The sequence below is a fragment of the Botryllus schlosseri genome, chromosome 7 (assembly GCF_051294905.1).
Source record: "Botryllus schlosseri isolate E-star chromosome 7, Bs_hap1, whole genome shotgun sequence".
In the NCBI taxonomy this organism is placed as follows: domain Eukaryota; kingdom Metazoa; phylum Chordata; class Ascidiacea; order Stolidobranchia; family Styelidae; genus Botryllus; species Botryllus schlosseri.
In genome coordinates this window covers 10,222,435-10,242,613 of record NC_137242.1, presented here as the reverse complement: position 1 = coordinate 10,242,613, position 20,179 = coordinate 10,222,435, and the positions used below count along the sequence as shown (strand labels likewise).

The window sequence follows — 20,179 nt, the reverse complement described above, 5'->3', positions numbered from 1 at the left end:
ATTTTAGTAATTGTAGGTGAAATACGGGCTCCACCGAATTTTTTCAGATGTATGCATTTGATTCTGAGAAGGGTTTGAAACAAAATTCAATGGGCTCGCCGGGTAGAAAATATGAATAATAATGATTGAGTTGCTCATTTGGAAATCGTAACGACGGCGCTCAAGTTGAAATGCTAGACTCATCCATATCTGTGACACAAAAGTGAAACAATTATTGCAGGAATCACAATATGAAGCCAGCTAGGTAGTTTAGAAGTGGGCAATAATGTCAGCCATCTGTGTATCTTGCTCAGTTGGAGGGACAATCAAATATATCAGCACTTGCTGGAGCGATAGGAGCCAATCAAATTAGCACCAGGAGTAGTTATATGAAATGGGCTGAACTGTGGCAGCACAGTTACACATTAGAACAGCTTCTTGGAGGTACAGAACTTATCTATACAATTAAATAGCATACTATTCAATTATACATATCAATAATACACGATGCTGTCAAGAAAGCAGTGTAGAAACGACATGGGGTATAATGCGTTCACACATCGAAATATGAGGAATCTGTGTCTAAGTAACATTCGTGATACAATCCCTCCCAATAAAGTTTAATATCACGCATATGTCATTGCAAGGTCAGAAATAAGTAGATCTGCATGATCCCAAGACAGATATACCATCAAAATGCCACAGCAAGTACAATAGTACAATAGCTGTCGAGAACTAGTGGTGGTGTTAATTGGCCTACAGGAAAAATTAAATCTGCCAAATGTCTTTCGTTCTTCAGGTAGCTTTGTAACGCCCGATGAAATATAAATTCAGTCTGACGAAAAAAAGTAGTAGGCAAAAGAAACAAGCCCGATCGCAGTGAGAATGACAGCGGCCTTTGTAGAAGAGTGCACGTACTCCAATATTGTTCTCTGAAAAAAAAATGATTAGGGTTTTCAGAACCGAAAGTTTCAATTAGTAGATTCCGTTGACAACTTGCGTACTTCCACCTCTTCTATCTGTCCCAGTTGTCAAAAGAGTGGCACATTACTGGGCTACACTCAAATTAGCGGCACAACATCGATAAGTGGTTTGTAATACTGAATTAGTGTTATCATATTTCGAGATACGAAATAGAGGACACTTTTTAAAAACTCCGAAAGCTGTAATACCGGAAAAGAAAATGGTTAATTTTAAGAAGTAGCCTATCTGTGTTGAGTAAAAAAAAGTGACTCAGTCTCCGTTTTTCTCAATTGTTTGATGAAACTCTGACGTTCGCTGCGTAGATGTCGAGTTTTTAATACTTATTCTAGAAAAGGAGGACATTTTCAATTTATTGAAAAAGAGGACGTATGGTCACTACGAGTTGGTACAGAGCAGAGGTGATGAAAATAGTCTTCACCGGTAAATAGGTGGAAGCAGCAATTTCCAAGCAAGCAAAAATAGGTATTCTCGGTCTAGTTTCGCCTAAAGAGAGTCCAAAATTATAACCAATTTAGCAGTTATACGAAACCTGCTTGGGTATTCCGAAAAATTATAAGTTGCCGACTGTGTTACAGACCAGTGACCACCTCTGGTACACAGATGGTATTAATGAACCCATAATCAATTTCAAATCGTACATTTGTGTTGTGAATCCCGAGTTGCAAGACCTATATTGCCTACTGGGCACGAGAATAGAACTCCATGTGATACGAGTCAGTCTAGAGTGGTCAAGTAGATGATCAACTGCTTGAAAGCCTAGTTAGAGTAATAAGATTTTGCTAGCAGGTACTATTTTTATATAAGCTATTAGGACATCAATATATCTACTAGAAGGAACTAAGAAGTCAAGATCTCCCACATACGCACCCATCCTCCCTGCTTAACAACCCAGTGGACGTAAAACTTGCAGAAAAAATCCAACGCTATCCTCAATATCTTCTTTATCCAGCCGACCCAATCACCCGTTGAAAAAGACTGTAACACAAAATCACATACAGATTCCCTCATACCAGAAGTCGTCCATCATTAGAACTAACTCTGTATTGCAAAATTACCGTATGGTTAGTAGCCATTATACTCAGAACATTATATATCTCCCCCACTAAATTGTAAGCCAAGACTATCTATTTTGCAGATGACAAAGCAGGAATAAAATAATGACAGCCACTCGGAACATAAAAATTTGACATAAACGAAAAAGAAGGGATCAGCAACCTTTTTTGTCCGAAGAGCCATATTGACCCTATTTTCTCATTTTAACTCCCAAAGAGCCATACATATCCATTAACGTTACGTCACAATTTAAAATTCGTGACATCGTGGCAGCATTAATTCGAAGTCACTACCTGGGATTCGTTGTGTGTGCCACATTTTCTCTGTAAAAACTCGTACTTATTATGCTGGTTGCCTTATTTAAGCATGCGAAACTTGAGTTATGAGAACGTAGGTTCGGGTAGAGGAGGCAAGTGAGGCAGTACCTCATCTGTCATCTATTCTCTTTAATCAATCAAAGTATTGTGCAATCCAAGATTTCGAGTCAGGTACATCGAATTCGCGAGCGATATTCGTCGCTGTCGCGACAGTAACTTAAATTTGAGGATTTTGAAGAGGGGACCCGAGCCCCTAAACCTGAAGACGACATTGTCTTTACTGCCATAAAAATAATTATTCTGGCCGTGATGAAAATTTACTAACAAGTTGCTGCAATATTGATCAATTCAGTACAAAAATAGCTATTTGGCGAAGAGTCATATCTTATACCCAAAAGATCCATATATGGCTCACTATCCATAGGTTCCCGACCACTGCGATTAACCTACAGAAAGGAGCATCTATCATTATCCCAATGGAACGTACCTTCACCATCATGCGATACGCAAGGTAAAATAAAACTGCTATCCTTCCCCAATTGATTTTATCATCTTTGAACATTTCCGTGCACACTTTCTTGAAGACTGACTCTGCGGATTCGGTAGGGACTCGATCTATGAAACTGTGAAAAGAGCAGGTTTAATTAAACACGAATTACATTGCAAAATTATACAGCAAGAGAAATTGATCAGATTTCCAGTGGATTTTAAATCGCCACTTTAAATGAGTCAATATATATTCTACTGTTTGCCAATGACAATCCCCAAGTAAACATTTCCTAAGTGAAATTTCCGCTTTTATGGAATTTACCTGTGAAAACTACGCATTTTAATGCAAGGCCGTGGATACAAGGAATGATGCGTGAGATCAAAGTTGTCATTGATGATGTATACTCAAGCAGAAGCAAGTACATTTCCATTTAAACAAAAGTTGGGAATTTCAAGACTTGCCAAAACCACAGTATCAGAATAAAACTAACATTACTTAGAAATTAATCGCAAGTAGTTTGAAGCGATTGGCATGTCCGATCAAATGCTTTTTTTAGTCAATCGCTGGTGTGGCGGCACCTTGTATACTTTAAAGATGTAGCTTGGCGACCAACATAGAAAGACTAATGGCACCGCAAGTAGGTGCAGTTTATGAATGGAAACTTATGAAATAAGGAAACTTATGAAACAGGAGAACTAATAAAGATAAAGAGACTCTTGGAGGAACAGACGTTCAATATACAATTAAATAATACGATACAATCATATTGAAATAAACCCAAATATTTTCAGCTGACACACGCCAGGGGTAATCGTCAGCAACTATTAGAGAATTGAAAATAACATTTCATATCAACAATAGCAATGATATAATGAATACAAGTCAGTAAATAACCAATTAATTTTGGTTGAAACCATCCAGATATGTAGTACGGTACCTTGTCATTGCATATATGTGCTGTGTGGAGGTTTGATATTAATGCATGCAATCGCGCACACCAATGTGACTTATCCTATCTCATAGCGCAATGGGGAGAGTTCAGTATCGCATACACACTCTTTATCTTATATTATAAACCTGATTGAAAAGAAAATTTGAAACCGTGAATTACACTGGACTGCTGATTTTCCTTTAGCTTGCTTGAATTTATTTCGAATGCCAAGTGAAAACCATGGGCATTGTCAGCGTAAAGTTGGATAACCAGAATTTTTTAGATGTATCGCGTGCCGAGAAGGGTTAATCCTGTTTTGTACGATGCGTTGATCGATCGCAGACAGGGTGGCGCCTGGGAAACAATGCAGTTTACAAATCCTCATTGCCTTCCTAACTACCATCAAGGAATGAAGTGTCGTCGATGTTCACGCTTAGAAATCCATATCGCCATCAAAACCGTCCCCATTCTCTTGTTAGGCGTGCTGGCATGGTTACGTAGTGCAAGAAGGCAAAGACTACTCGCGTGTACCGAATAGGTAGAAGAGCTTCGTCAGAGATCACCTCTGTATGTCTATCAGTGCTATCAAATTTTCCGGTTGTTTGCAGGGTGCCGTTAACCAAAAAAGGTTGAGAACCACTGTGCTACGGACTATTTTCCATCTACAGTGGGTGCCGCAAGGTTGAAAATTTTGACAACCACTGGTCTATGTAAATATGGATTGGGACTATTGCAAACAAGATTAAAAAATATCTATTTGGAATCGAATATCCAGATAATGGACTCGCAATAAAATTCAATTCTTATTCAAATTCCTTCCTGTTTCATAAGTTTCTTTGTTTCATTAGTTTCCCTGTTTCATAAGTTTCCTTGCACAAAATAAAGTTTCATTAGTTTCCTTATTTCATAAGTTTCCTAGTACAAAATAAAGGCAACCCACAAATGTGACGTCCAAACTCCACTCTCCACTTAACCAAATCTAGAATTTTAAAAGTAAATAGTTTGGCTTCAAGAAATGCTGACGTAGAATTGGAAGTAACATAAAACAAACATGACCCATCAGTAAATAGGTGCAAGCGAAAAAAACTTACTATGAGCACTACAAAAAAAAAGTAGAAGCACTTCATTATTATCGACCTCTGGTATCAGCGATCAAATGATCCGTTTACAAACAATTAGGCATATAGCAGTGCCAAAATAAACTTTTAAAAAATCATGTTAGATTAACAAGTGAATTTTGTGACTATTCTTTACTAGGCATGATAGCAGTTGCAAAAGAAAAGGAAACCGACTCATCAATCTTTCTGTTTCTGGAGAACGCGAAATTAAGGTCGTCGCCCATCGTTAAGACAGCTTTCGCGAGTATGTCGTCATCCCGCTCCATCTGGCAACCCTGAAATATCACACGATAGATAACTGTTGGAAGTTATTTTTCTTTTTAGCACCTCCTACCCGAGACTCTTCTTTCAAAACTTGACATAATACTTCATACCTATCGCGTTGCAATCCGTCTCTTTGAGCGGAATCGATCACAAATCTAGAACATGAATACGTTTCAGAATACAGTAGCGACTCGACCGTTTGCTGAAGAACATACCTGCTTAATAGGACTTGCGTTTGCGATATGATCCGCCATTCATCGTCTGTGAAAGCACGCCTCCCTCCTGTGAGATAATAAAAGTGATGTGTCCGGTGTTGAGCTTGAATCTTTTATTTTCTAGTCGGAGTCGAGATGACATATCATAATCAGTGGCGTATCCAGCCGAGATCAAAGGGGGGGGGGTTCACCTTGAGTAGCATATTTTGTCGTTATGACGTCACATAGACTTTGTAGTGTGTGTTACAACTATTACTCATGGTTTGTTTTCTTGCTACACAGTATACATTAACACATCGGAGATGTAATTAACAATGGCATAAAATCGGGTGATCGTGGTCGCCAGAGATGTACACAAATGTGTGCTTTCCGTACGGCTGAGCGTGTCGTACGGTACGCGCGAAGATAATCAGACCTTAATTGCTAGCACGCAAGTTAGTCAACTACTACAGAGTACACACTGGGATAATGACTTGAGCGACAGAGAAACTTGTCAGCTGATATCAATAGGTTAACTTTACTACTAGGTCTACTCGATTCTCCCGTTCAGCGGCGACATAGGCCTGTAATTCAACCACAGCAAAATGAGCGAGCCGCCTAACAATCGCAAATGTGGATCGCTAGGCTTGTATTTTGAAATGTGAATGTCAATTGTAGGCCATTTCTCGCCGATAATCGCCAGAACAATGTGGATTTGAGAACAGCATTCGCGAATTTGCGGGTGATGTTGATTTCCGACAGCTTGGGCTTTGCAACTACCGGTACATATCGCGTCGACCAATTAGATTAGATTTTCATGAAATGCGTCTCTCGTTTTCGCAGGGCGGGAGAGAAATCGAGGGAAGAAAGTTGAGAAAGTCAGCAACTGCCACCTAGATGAAACGTAGCTGAACAAGCACAGAATGCGTACGAAATATTATGACATTTTTTATTCTTTAGACTAATTCAGCGCATAATGCCAATATTTTGTATGGGTTTTCGACCCCCAATATACATTGAAGCGCCATATTTTCGCTATCATACAGAAAACGACTATATTGAACTGATAAATTAGCAAATATTAGAAGATCTTGAAAAGGGGGGGGGGTCCGACCCTTAAAATCCCCCCTTGGATACACCACTGGCCATAATCATATTCAGCAGCTCTGTTATTTCATTCGCTCAATTTCTCAAGACACGAATGTGCAATGTCATACATGATGCAACTGAACACATATACAAGGATATCAAAACGACCAAGCTCAATAAAACAATAAGAAAATCGATGAAATTAAGATAAGAATGGATAAATTCATGTAGCCTATAAGTTTTCAGTAGTGGTGGGTTTGGAAATTTTGGTCAGTCGGTTAGCTATCACAAAATTCATATTTTTCAGCTGGTTTTGTTACATAAACGGACAGTAACCGTTCCGTTAATCCCGTATGGAATCTCGGTTTATTTTTTGAAATAAATCCTGCGGCTTGATGATCTCATAATATTTCATGAGAAATTTCTATAGAACCCGCCGAATCCCACCACTAGTTGCAGAACCCTGGTCTGTATAGTCGTACACTATGTTCTTCAGTAACCTTATAGCTGTGGACCAGAGTGCAAAGTTTAACAAAGCTTGATCGAAGATTGCATAGAGACCTGTATGGAATCGGTGTCCTGTGCTCACACTATGTTTTATTTATTAATTATTTTTTATTAAATTACTTTAACTTGGAGAATCACGAATGCTCGCCTGATATATCAGGCAAAACGGCCAGCAGTTCCAGTCGGGCATAAAGATAGAGTTTGTTAGGGTAATTGTATATAGCCTGCACGTGCAGATAACTCGTCCTCAATAAGTACTTACCGGCACTGGCTCCGTAGTCCACAATGTCTCCGCCACCCACGGCCCCGGGAACGTCTTCATCTCCATCTTCACCTTCATACTCTTGTACTATATCGTCATAGTTTTCAGCGCTTGCGCTTCTACGTCTTTGCATTCCGTCTCCTTGGCCCAGTTCTCTAGAGCTCATCTTCGTCAGGTTCCTATTATTGGTCGCGTGCTCGCGGTAATAGCTATATTGAATCAAGTCTTTCTGTTGGCTTTGTATTAGTCTTGAACTTCCCGTTCACTTCGAATCAAATCTTTTGCTTCGCTTTTTGTTTCAGATCTTTCTCCTTTACGGGGGAGTCCCATGGTAATACACCCAAACCGGCAGATAGTATCTGCCAGATACTAAACGGCGAACCAAGCGCCAACTGTGGATTTCCTCGCAATCAGATTTCACCACATACGTTCAGAATAAGAGCTAAATTAACATATCGCATTGGAGATTGGGCTGGCTAATTCTAACATAGCAGGGGTGATAGCATAGTGTTGACGATATGCCTGCCGCCCGGGATTCCCGGGTTCGATTCCGCGACTGTGGTTATTCCGGGTACTATAAGAAAGTGGAAGAGTCATATTCAGTCCCTAGAAACTAAATTATCACCGAAGTGCGGCCTGTTCTACAGCCTTGGGCGCTTCATGCCAGCATGGGTTCTCCTGATACTCTTTAAATCCTTAATCCAATCGAAGTTACATTATGGCATCCTCTGTTGGGGGGCTGCCAGTAAAACTGCACTCAAGCCACTGCAGAAACTACAGCATAAAGTGCTCCGAATCATAGCTAGGGCCCCAAAGGGGCCTGGCTGCCCATCCAATAAGTCGCTGCTGAAGAGATTCGGCGTCCTAAACATAGAAGATATGCGGAAACTAGAAATCGCCAAGTTTATGTATCAGTTTCACTGCGGTCGTTGCCCCGAATATTTCAATGACTTCTTTACCTCTGAATCAAAAGCGCACAAGTACAACACACGCGCGTCCACGTCGTCCAAATATCATATGATCGACCGAAAAGATCATCGCTCCATCAAATATGCCGGACCTGATGTGTGGGACAGTATCCCGCCGGCCATCCGACAGTCGACGAGCATGTCCACATCCAAGTCGAAATACAAGCAATTACTACTAAATAAATACAGCCCATCCTCGAGATTACCGGACCACGACTGACCTATCGATCTCGCTTCCCATGACATGCCGCCCTATTTCTTGTCGCTTTCTTTTTCTATACTGTATTCTTTACTTTCATTCAGTGTGCATGCCTCCTCTTTACTACGCCTCGGCCAAGGTGGGTGTCCGATTCCATTGACAAATCCAAGTCGCTTCGACATCTTCCTGTCTATTCATTGTATCGCATTTTTTGTGGTGTATTGAACTGATAAAATTGCTAATAAACCAATGATGATGATGATAACTGTAACCGCAACTTATCTTATTGCATTGTACATTGTGTGTGTCTTGTTCAGATAAAAATATATTCTGACGACTATATTCTCCTCTCCATAAGCAAACTCCAGTCGAACCCAGCCTGAAGGAATCTAACACCCCTCAACCCGCCACAATCAGCCATATGTTGTACCATAGCAATTTACAACGTTGTACACTATGTGTTTTCAGTAGATTGGTAACCAAGAGGATGACTGTTATTTTTCTTTTGTATATCATCACAAAATAACACTATGTGATCTATTTTGGCTTACAAACGCAGGACTATAGCCTTGACGAAAATATAGAATTTCCGCCCTCTTTTATTGTCAATCCGTGTCAATGACTGGTGGCCAAATGCCCAAAGTCCATGAGTGGACGGCCCAGAACAACCTTTGCATAAACGCCTCGAAATCGCAATTGCTGACAGTTAATTCAAAAAATAACCTAACCGTTAATATCGCTGGTCAGCCCGTTTCCAACACAGATAATGCCAAATATCTCGGAGTTTTACTGGACTCGAACATGTCCTGGAAGAGTCATATTCAGTCCCTAAAAACTAAATTATCACCGAAGTGCGGCCTGTTCTACAGCCTTGGGCGCTTCATGCCAGCATGGGTTCTTCTGATACTCTTTAAATCCTTAATTCAATCGAAGTTACATTATGGCATCCTCTGTTGGGGGGCTGCCAGTAAACACTGCACTCAAGCCACAGCAGAAACTACAGCATAAAGTGCTCCGAATCATAGCTAGGGCCCCAAAGGGGCCTGGCTACCCATCCAATAAGTCACTGCTGAAGAGATTCGGCGTCCTAAACATAGAAGATATGCGGAAACTAGAAATCGCCAAGTTTATGTATCAGTTTCACTGCGGTCGTTGCCCCGAATATTTCAATGACTTCTTTACCTCTGAATCAAAAGCGCACAAGTACAACACACGCGCGTCCACGTCGTCCAAATATCATATGATCGACCGAAAAGATCATCGCTCCATCAAATATGCCGGACCTGATGTGTGGAACAGTATCCCGCCGGCCATCCGACAGTCGACGAGCATGTCCACATTCAAGTCGAAATACAAGCAATTACTACTAAATAAGTACAGTCCATCCTCAAGATTACCGGACCACGACTGACCTATCGATCTCGCTTCCCATGACATGCCGCCCTATTTCTTGTCGCATTCTTCTTCTATACTATCTTCTTTACTTTCATTCAGTGTGCATGCCTCCTCTTTACATCGCCTAGGCCAAGGTGGGTGTCAGATTCCATAGACTACTCCTTGTCGCTTCGACATCTTCCTGTCTTTTCATTGTATCGCATTTTTGTGGTGTATTGAACTGATAAAATTGCTAATAAACCAATGATGATGATGATGATGATGAATGAATGCATGAATCCAGCAAAGATTCTGACCCAGATCACTCAAGTAGAATTCAGTTGAACTAGCATCCTCACCGTATGTTCTATTGGCGTAGTAAATTGTTTTGGTTCGCACCATACTTTAAAATAACAATTTAAAAAACTGAGATAGACAAAATCAAAATTTACATAGGTGGATAAATCTGTAAGTGACGTCATACGTTCCGGCTAGTGATTTCCAACCGTAGCAGAGGCGTGCGATTCGTGTGGACGATTCTGGAAGGAGCGGTTGATGAGCTTCGAAATATCTTGTTGGATTCGATTATTGCACCCACCACTCCACCATGGCGTCTATGGCATTCGACGAATACGGTAGGCCGTTTATTATTGTACGAGATCAAGAAAGGAAGTCCAGATTAACAGGACTCGACGCAGTGAAGTCGCATATTTTAGCTGCCAAAACAGTCGCCAATACCGTTCGCACGTCTCTCGGCCCAAATGGGTTGGACAAAATGATGGTATCTCCTGACGGAGATGTTACTGTCACTAACGATGGTGCTACCATTCTCGACAAGATGGACGTCAATCATCAGATTGCCAAGTTGATGGTGGAGTTATCGAAATCTCAAGATGATGAGATTGGAGATGGTACCACTGGCGTTGTGGTGTTGGCCGGTGCTCTGTTAGAACAAGCGGAGCAACTTCTCGACCGTGGAATCCACCCTATACGAGTTGCTGATGGCTATGAAGCTGCCATGCATGTTGCTTTGAAAAAACTTGATGAAATTGCAGATGTTTTCCAAGTCGATCCCAAGGACTGTGAAAATTTGGTTGAAGTAGCCATGACGACTCTTGGATCAAAAATCGTCAATAAATGTCACAGGCAATTCGCAAAAATCGCAGTCGATGCAGTTATGGCTGTCGCGGACTTCGACCGTAAAGACGTGGACTTTGAATTAATCAAAGTTGAATCGAAGAACGGTGGTAAATTAGAGGACAGTCAGCTAATCAGGGGCGTCCTTGTCGATAAAGATATGAGCCATCCTCAAATGCCGAAAGTGATCAAAGATGCGAAACTCGCAATCTTGACATGTCCCTTTGAACCGCCAAAGCCTAAAACCAAGCATAAGCTCGACGTTACATCAGTTGAAGATTATAAAAAGTTGCAGACTTACGAAAAAGAAAAGTTTGCAGAAATGGTAAAGCAAGTGAAAGACACCGGCGCGAGCATAGCAATTTGCCAATGGGGATTTGACGATGAAGCTAATCACCTGCTTCTTCAAAACGAGTTACCTGCGGTACGATGGGTCGGTGGACCGGAAATCGAACTTATCGCTATCGCAACAGGTGGCCGAATCGTTCCAAGGTTTTCGGAGTTGACACCGGAAAAATTAGGTTACGCCGGTATTGTCCGTGAAATCTCTTTTGGAACGACGAAAGATAGAATGCTTGTTATCGAGAAATGCAAGAACACAAAGGCCGTCACCATCTTTTTGAGGGGAGGTAACAAAATGATATGCGAAGAGGCGAAACGCTCTATCCACGATGCTCTGTGTGTTATTCGTAACTTGGTCCGCGATAACAGAGTTGTGTACGGTGGTGGTGCATGTGAAATTGCATGTGCTATCTCTGTTTCAAAAGAGGCCGAATTAAATCCGACTTTGGAGCAGTATGCTATGCGTTCTTACGCTCAAGCCTTGGAAACCGTTCCCTTGGCTCTGGCTGAAAACAGTGGCCTCAATCCGATTCAGACCTTATCCGCAGTCCGTTCGAGGCAAGTCAACGAAGGAAATTCTAATCTCGGAATCGACTGCTTGAACAAAGGCACCTGCGACATGAAAGAGCAGCACGTTCTTGAAACGCTCATGGGCAAGAAGCAACAGATCTCTCTAGCTACACAGCTTGTGCGTATGATTTTGAAGATTGATGACGTGAGATCCCCGGGAGAAGGTGCCGATTGAATGCATACTTGTGTCGGTGAAGATGCGATCCGTGTGTCTGTTTCCGGTTTTGTACTTTGTAGGAAATGCGGCGAAATTGTCAGTGTTTTTTTGCATGCTATCTGGTAGTAAACTTGTGACTGTTTCAAAAATGTTATGACGTATGAGGATGTTTGGTTGGAGTCTTTGCAGTTGAATGTTGTTTAGAAGGGGTAAATCTTTGGTGATCTATTGTCATTGGCTTGTGATCTGAATGACCATGGAAATTCTATCATTTAATTCCCACGAATATTATAGTATATCGGGTAGCAAGGCGGTCAAAAGCGCTTGTTTGAAGAAAGAGTTGAAGTGTATGAAGATAGAGGCTTAGTTTCATCCAACTGCGATACACAATTCACACACGGCTATACAAAACAATTCAGGTACAGGACTTGGTATCAAACTGGGAACGATTGATATGACGTGAGGTCAACTGTCATTATACACCCACGGACCCACGTCCCACATTACATGTGTAGACGGAATTTCGTATTGTTGCCAGAGGTAGTCGAGAAGTCGTTGACGATAGCTTGCTTCAGTACAAGTAATATTAGCTGTTTCCAAGACGTGCCAGTACTACTTGAAGTGGAAAATAAATGATTCCAAAGCACTCGAGGAATTAGATTGCGATGACATTTCACGGTCTTCTGCTGGTTTTACTGGCAAACATAGAATGACAACTCCTGCCATGAACAGGTGAATTTATTTTCGAAATTATCAGTTGTTATCAATGAGCGGATGTTTTTATGTGTATTTCCGTGACAAAATTCGTGCGAATAGTTCCCAGAAGTCAATAAAACTCAATAACAAAAAATACGTAGTTTGGGTTGAAAAACTACCGAAGTTAGTTGGAAGTAGTTTAAAATGATGGTAACTTAACAATTACAAGTAGGCTTGAGTACTCAAGTATTCCGAAGAGTAGAATTTCGTTACCGACTACCCGATTATAGCCAGCCATTATTATACTTGATCAAAACTAGAAACGGGTGCTAGCATGTTCATTTGCGTGGACGAGGTGCTGCCAACCTCGCTATTGACGTACAATCGTTCACATGCTAATTTCTAAAATTTCATATCATCGCTCTTCACGCGCAATGTTGTGGAGTCGAAAACGCTCACGAACTCTCACTTTCGTGATTCTCTCAGCGATATTAACCAGTTGTATTGACAGGAATTTAATCTCTTCACTTCCTGCATTATCAAGTCGTATTCTGTCTCCAATGTAAAGTGTAGACGCAGATTAAAATTTCCGATTTGTCAATAACGGGTTAGAATTCTTTGGCGAGCTATTACCAATCGAATGAGACGATATCAACTAGCAGTCAGTGCAGTGTATTGATACGAGAGTGGCGGGCATGTCTCGATTCTTGAAAGTAGCAATTAGTCAAGAGCTATTACAATTTACCAATCCAGAGCGTTACGTACAGCACATAGAAAATCGGGTTGGGGTCAAGGCCGGTTTAGTAGCAGTCGGTGCTGACGACAACGTTCAACAGCTGACGGAAAAGCTAAGAGATTGTGAAGTAGCCCTCATTCTACCCACATTATTTGAAGCCGTCGGCAATTGCCTACCACCATCGCTAAAATGGATACAATGCGCCTGGGCCGGTGTAGAACCGTTGAATTCACTCGCCGATGATGTCAAGAAGCGCTTCCGCCAATGCATCGTGACGAGAAGTGCTGCTGTCTATAATCTGGAAATGGCCGATTATGTGATATGCGCTATCATTTCTATGGAGCGAAACATGCCGAAGATCATCAAACGAAGTCTCAATAAAGACTGGCAGAGAATTGAAGATGTTTGTGGGCAAGTATACATCATAATATAGTGAAGTTTCAGTAGGTGATCGTAAACCCAGTATTTCTTCCTTTTTGAAACATGCCTAGGCCTGTTGCCAGTAAACTCGGCCCAAGGTAAATTCGGCCCTCTGTCACTTCGGTCGTCGGTGAATTCGGCCAGGGCCAGAGTAACAACAACAGTTACAATACCATTACCTAATCCTAACCCTAATCCTAACCTAACCTAACCCAGGGTTGTAACCAATTCACATGGTTCCGAGTCACGAGTCAATCATACTTTTGTGGTTTTGACTCGAGTCGAGTCGAGTCATTTTCAATTCATCACAGACTCGAGTCCGAGTCCAAGTCACAGGTTAAAGGGTCAAGTCCGAGTCATTGTGTTATGACTCGAGTCGAGTCCAAGTCACAGTATTGAAGTCATGTTCAACTCATGTTTTCAATCCTGCTTGGGTGATATCGAATTCCCTGTTTGCGAAACATGCTCATTCTGTCCCTATCAGAGTCTTGGCACGTGTTTATTTAGGCAGATAACGGACAGGTCCTGGCCTCATTTACTGATGCTAAAGATAACTTTACTAATCTTGGAACTTATAATCAAATATCTCTCTTGTCAGTCTGATACATCACCAATACAAGCATTCAGATTTTATTATGAACACGTCGACGATAGCTCACGAATAGCTGATAGAGAACCAACGAATTCACGTCTACGTACTATCTGATAGAGAACCAACAAATTCACGTCAAGATACTAGTTGATAGAGAATCAATGGATGCATGTTTATGTAGAGGTATTTACAACAGGCCAGCATGCTGTAAAAGCGTGCATGCAACTATGTGCATTGTGCAGTGACAACAGAACAGATACCTTTTGATTATACTAAAGGTTTTCCCAATTGCATTACAGACTACATCGCAGTTACAGCATTGGAGAAATAATTGTACAATGGGGCTGTTCAAAAACATTTTTTCAAATTTTCCGGCTACTTCTTAAAATTGCTAGATTGCCTAAAAAATCAAATGTGGCTCAATTCCAACCAGTAGAAAGCAATGTTATGAAAGAAAATTTTAGACTAATTACAAATAGAGATTTTCGAATTTTACCGGCTATCTCATGATATTGTTACATTGTGTAAAAATATGATTCATAGCAAATTTGACTCAATTCCAACTAGAAAAAGTGAAGTTATTAGAGTAGAATGTTTTGGATATGAAAAAACAGTCGGCTTACTACTATGTAATTATATTATATGAAAGAATTTCTCACTAAAATACTCCATTTATATTCAAATCCAAAATATTCTCATCTCACATCATTGATTCCACTTTTTTCAAATTAAGCCAGATTCAGTGTTCCTTTTATGCAACATAACAAATTTATCAAGTAACCACCCAGTAAAATAAAAAAGAAGTTATTTTAGAACAGCCATATTGTACAAACATCACACAACATTAGCCATTCATTATTACTCACGTGCACAATGCACATACCTAACAAAACGTCAAATGGACGAGGGGCATTGTGTGTTTTCACAGACAGCAGATCAAATCAAGAGGTTACACCTCAAAAATACTAATGTGGAAAGGAGATCCTCAAATATGTTAAAGCGGCATGGCCGTAGAATGAATCCACATCTACTGAATACACGTTCCACTAGTGCACTAGATGCAGGAATTGACAAGCATTTTTGAACCACACTGAAGAGCATTGAATACTCATTCTTTCAAGTCGCCCAAAATGCAAAGAATCATCGCCTTCAAATATACACATGAGCTTATCAGTCTCTTCACCATCTGAGTCATTTCATTGGCTCTAATTGAACTTTGATTCAATTGTTTGCTTGTATAATTGAAAAGTCTTGAGTACTTTAATTGCGGAGGATCTATTACCTCTTCATCACTGGACGATTTTGTACAATGCATTGCTACTATGTATCATTTTCTGTTGTTTTTACGGCGGCATATCTGATATCAGACAAGTGCAACGAAAGCAGTGGTGACAAATAGCGATGTCGGCAGAATTCGTCGAATGCGTTGATCTAGCCATTAAGATTCGCAAATTTCTTCATCTTCAAGTCATATAAAATAAGCCGAGTCAATGACTTGGGTCGAGTCATGCGTAATGACTCGAGTACAAGTCGAGTCAATCCAAATATTGACTCGAGTCGAGTCGAGTCATTTTCCCATTTCAAGAAAATGACTCGAGTCAAGTCGAGTCATAAAAAAATCGTGACTCGAGTCTGACTCGAGTCGAGTCATGACTCGAGTCATTACAACCCAGACCTAACCCTAATCCTAAACCTAACCCCTAACCTCCAAATCACTTGATAATATTATAATTATGTAATATAATACACATTATTAGTTCGTAATACAATGTTCTCCTAGGGCCGAATATACCGATTGAATTCGGCTGTCGGTAAATTCGGCCCCGTAAACATCGGCATATATATATACATATATATATTTATACGCATACCCTGTTCTCCAAATCGCTTGATAATAATATAATTATGACATTAATTCACATTAATAGTTGGTAATACATTTTTATAAAAAATTCTCCGAGGGCAGAATTGACCGAGTAACCAGTGAATTCGGCCGTCGGTAAATTCGGTCCCCGTGAATATCCGCGCTATCTCGCGTGATTACGCGATCTACGCATACCCTGACATCCAAATCACTTAATAATAGTATAATTATGTTATTAATTCATGTGCCGAATTTACTTTGGGGCGAGTTTACTGGCAACCGCCTAGGCCTACTCCAGTACTTCTGTTGACAGAACACTTCCAGTTCTACTCAAATTATTTAGGGAAATCTAGAGTGTCTGCATTTTCGTGAAGTAGAATGTCATTTCACATTACCGGTAGTCTTATCTGACAATTTCGAAACTTAATCACCTCCAATTAACTGCTAAAAGTATATAGCATATTATGCCTGAGTGTATAAGCTTTCAGAAACTAGTTACCCTGGTACTTCTCAGATCTTCATTTTTACTACCACTCTAGCGCATGTATTCTATTCAAATATCTAAAAATGAGATTTTTTTCGAGCAGAGCATGAATTGGTACTTAGTGAATCACATCTTCTCGATAGGTGTCTGCTCCCGTCAAATAAGGCCTACTTGAAAAGACATTCAGCCCCCAATTATTGATTCTGCGGCCCCTGGCGTCATCAAAAACCAGGAAAATGCCCCTCGAGCAAATTTGAGACTTCTGATATAAGTAGCCAACTACCAACATTGGCCACATCTGCAGATATTGCAGTCTATGGTACAGTAGTATTGCCTGACCACACCATATTCTTCTACTCTCCCTCTCTCCTAACTTTCACTCGGGACAAATCCTCCTCAGTAGCATAGGGATGCCGTATGTAATGTATAATGTAATGCTGTTTCACCTCAAGTGGTTGTCCTTTCATTTAAGGTACCGAACCCTGTCAAAACTGAGTATTGGAATTTTGGGTCTAGGAGATATCGGGAAAGACGTGGCAAAAGCATGCAACTCAATGGGTATGACAGTGTATGGCCTGAAAACTACTTGGGAACCAGTCGATCATGTGAAGAAAATTTATACTAGCAGTGAATTGCCTGAACTCTTGCAAACTTGTGATTACATTTGCAACATACTGCCCAGCACCTCTCATACAAAGGGACTTCTGTCAAATGGCGTTCTGAAGGTTTGTTCCAGTAAACCAATCAGATTTATCAATATAGGTAGAGGTGATATTATTGATGAGAGAAGCATTGTCGAGGCAGTCAACAGCGGATGGATTGAAAAAGCATTCTTGGACGTTTTTGAAAAAGAGCCTTTACCGCCGGAGTCACCGTTGTGGGATTTGAAAGATGTTACAATCACACCACATGTCAGTGGAGCCGGAGGGCGTGGTCTTGTCGAAAAAAGGTTCATCGAAAATCTAGAAAACTATATCCACAACAGGCCATTGAAATATATTTTCAACTGGGATAAGCAATATTGAAACGTTGCACCACTTTCACTTTGCCATATTTTCAGTGATTCGATTTCTATAAATTGTGACATGTTTCTGTGTTAGTGTAAACAACATTTAAGCCGAAACACAAATATATTCATTAGTTACAAAGTGGTAGGCCTATGTATGCAGAATCTTCAGTCACAAAGTCTTCATCATTGCAGACCATTGACCAGAATCGCTAAATAGTACAGCTTGAAATATATGGCTGGACTTTAATTTCATTGTCTATTAATTGTGGCTATGAATCCAAATACTTACATGGATATCTGACTTCTAGTTATGCAAAGTCACACAAACGTCACAAGGTTGGAAATCTAAATTGTGTGACAAGATTGCCCTTTCACGGACAGCTGTATGTAACCTATCAATCGCAAAACAGTTGTTATTGGACTCCTACCCAGTCAGTCAATTTTCAACAAGTCGCAGCACAGTGGATTAATCATTATTTGACATCAATCATGAAGCTTGGTAATGATAATGCATAGAGCCGTGTGTTTGAATCCGCATTCGGAAGAAGTCATGAGTCATCTTTCTTGTTTCCAGATAGACTTGATGAAGCGTCCGACACTGTTTTCGTCAGTTTTTCCAAAATCACGGAGGATTTGGGCACGTTGTAATTTTGTGCAACGTACACTCCACTAAGCAGTCCTGTCGCAAACAGTGCCAGTAATCGTAACATTTCTCATGTAATTCAGGTATTGAGTAGCTGAAATAATGTAGCATGTTTAAAAACGGGAAAGCTAGTCTACATATAAATTACCTGAGACTAAAAAAATCACAACTTTTGGCACTTCTTCGGTTATTCCTAGACCTAGACATTGTTTGGTAGCTATCGGCAGATTCACATTACCTTCCACCTCATGGTCTAAGTATGGAATCTTCATAATAACGTAACCCATGTAAGTGTGCTTCTATATATCAATTAGTCAACAAAAAATGTCGGGGAGCAAACCAAGAAGCGCCACACTTTCAGCCTGTACAAGGTGGAAGCTCAACAAGTTGCAACCATGCATTTGCAGTAATTTCTTGACCATACAGAATTGAACTACATTGAGTACAGGTACGGGATGAAAGACTACAGGCGACCTTGCTCTTATCCACACGTAGTTCAAACGATTTATGAGTCCAAACATAGCAACATTGTTTCTTGTTGATATCATATACATACTACAGTGGTTACCGTATGCAGCCTAAACACCATGACACATGACACCAACCCTGTATGGAATCGGTGTCCTATGGGTTGCCCGACATATGAGCATGCGACACAATGGAAAACGACAGTTCAGCATGGAACACATCAGCATGCGTCACTTCAGCATGTGACTGCATAACCCAAAAACTTACCCTAACCCGAAACATAGCCTAACCTAACCTAACCTAGCCTAACCTAACCTAAACTCTAACCCTAACCCAACCATAAACCTAACCTAATCTACCCCTAACCCGTAATTTAACCCACATGCTCATGTGTCGCATGCCAAATTGTCGCATGCCGAAGCGTCGCATGCTGTAATGTCGCATGCTCATATGTCCACGGACCGTCCTATGCTCACACTATGTTTCATCTTTTTCATTATTTTTTACTAAATTACTTCAATTTGGAAAATCATCGCTACTCACCTGATATATCAGGCAAAACGGCCAGCGATTCCAGTAAAGAACCAACAACTTATATTCTATATAGATAACTAATATTTTCATTATTTCCCAACGCCTCTAGTGAGCAGTGTTAATCAGATGACATCGTCACTTACTATTTACAACTTACGGCATTACAGTATATCGCCAACGGCAGATGTAAAATCGACTTAGGTTATACCCAATGGCAATTGATATCCAATGGCAGACTTATCTGTAATCTGTATACTCACAGTGATTGTTGAAAAAAGTGGTACTGCAAACCGCATTCGACGTCACTCAAGTAATTCTTCGATGTAGCCCTTTATGACGCCACTATGTATTTCAATCGACGGGTCAGCGTAAAGAAGCCCAGTTCGAACTTTTTCTTTCCGAGTATCGCCGTGTAGCGTCGTTTCCAGTTGTTTCTTGTTTGTGCAGGTGCCGTCCATGGTAATCGAGGCGCATCACGCGCTAGTATGGCTGAGAGCTTTCAGTTCAGCACAAAATGTGGGCTTGCTCTTCATTACAATTCACCAAGAGCAATCTATAACGTACATGCCTTGAACACCGTTTATGATGGTGATCCACCGATACCTGGTGCTCGCTCTGATCTTTTCGGGTGTCTTTCTTTAGACTTCTTCCCCGCCCGTCTTAAACCACGATGTATTCGAATCAATATGAGAGGGTTGCATCTAGCTATTGATATTTGTGAGATGTGAAGGAACTTATTTCTTCGATACAAACACCATATCATACCCTTTGTCAGGCGAAATGATTGTAAAATTTCGA

The 20,179-nt window shown here is 40.7% G+C and overlaps 3 protein-coding genes across 4 annotated transcripts; 2 read left to right on the top strand and 1 right to left on the bottom strand.

Annotated features, from left to right (window-relative positions):
* Positions 1-194: 194 nt before the first annotated feature.
* LOC145443785 (uncharacterized) lies at positions 195-7,558 on the bottom strand. Its single transcript, XM_080321738.1, has 7 exons — positions 7,189-7,558; positions 5,352-5,418; positions 5,207-5,291; positions 5,047-5,147; positions 2,821-2,956; positions 1,831-1,938; positions 195-911 (listed from the first exon to the last, which is right to left on the bottom strand). The coding sequence occupies exons 1-7, from the start codon at positions 7,352-7,354 to the stop codon at positions 810-812; spliced, it is 765 nt and encodes a 254-aa protein (XP_080177864.1). The 5' UTR covers positions 7,355-7,558; the 3' UTR covers positions 195-809.
* Positions 7,559-10,237: 2,679 nt separating this feature from the next.
* LOC145442418 (T-complex protein 1 subunit epsilon-like) lies at positions 10,238-12,084 on the top strand. Its single transcript, XM_080320322.1, has one exon. The coding sequence runs from the start codon at positions 10,337-10,339 to the stop codon at positions 11,951-11,953; it is 1,617 nt and encodes a 538-aa protein (XP_080176448.1). The 5' UTR covers positions 10,238-10,336; the 3' UTR covers positions 11,954-12,084.
* Positions 12,085-12,861: 777 nt separating this feature from the next.
* LOC145442419 (glyoxylate/hydroxypyruvate reductase A-like) lies at positions 12,862-18,418 on the top strand. 2 transcript variants are annotated; one of them, XM_080320324.1, is made up of 2 exons: positions 12,862-13,782; positions 17,200-17,406. In XM_080320324.1, exons 1-2 carry the CDS (start codon positions 13,327-13,329, stop codon positions 17,350-17,352), a joined length of 609 nt encoding a protein of 202 aa, XP_080176450.1. In that variant the 5' UTR covers positions 12,862-13,326; the 3' UTR covers positions 17,353-17,406. The 2 variants fall into 2 exon arrangements, with proteins under 2 accessions (XP_080176450.1, XP_080176449.1); XM_080320323.1 differs by having other exon boundaries at positions 12,919-13,778; positions 17,200-18,418.
* Positions 18,419-20,179: the final 1,761 nt, after the last annotated feature.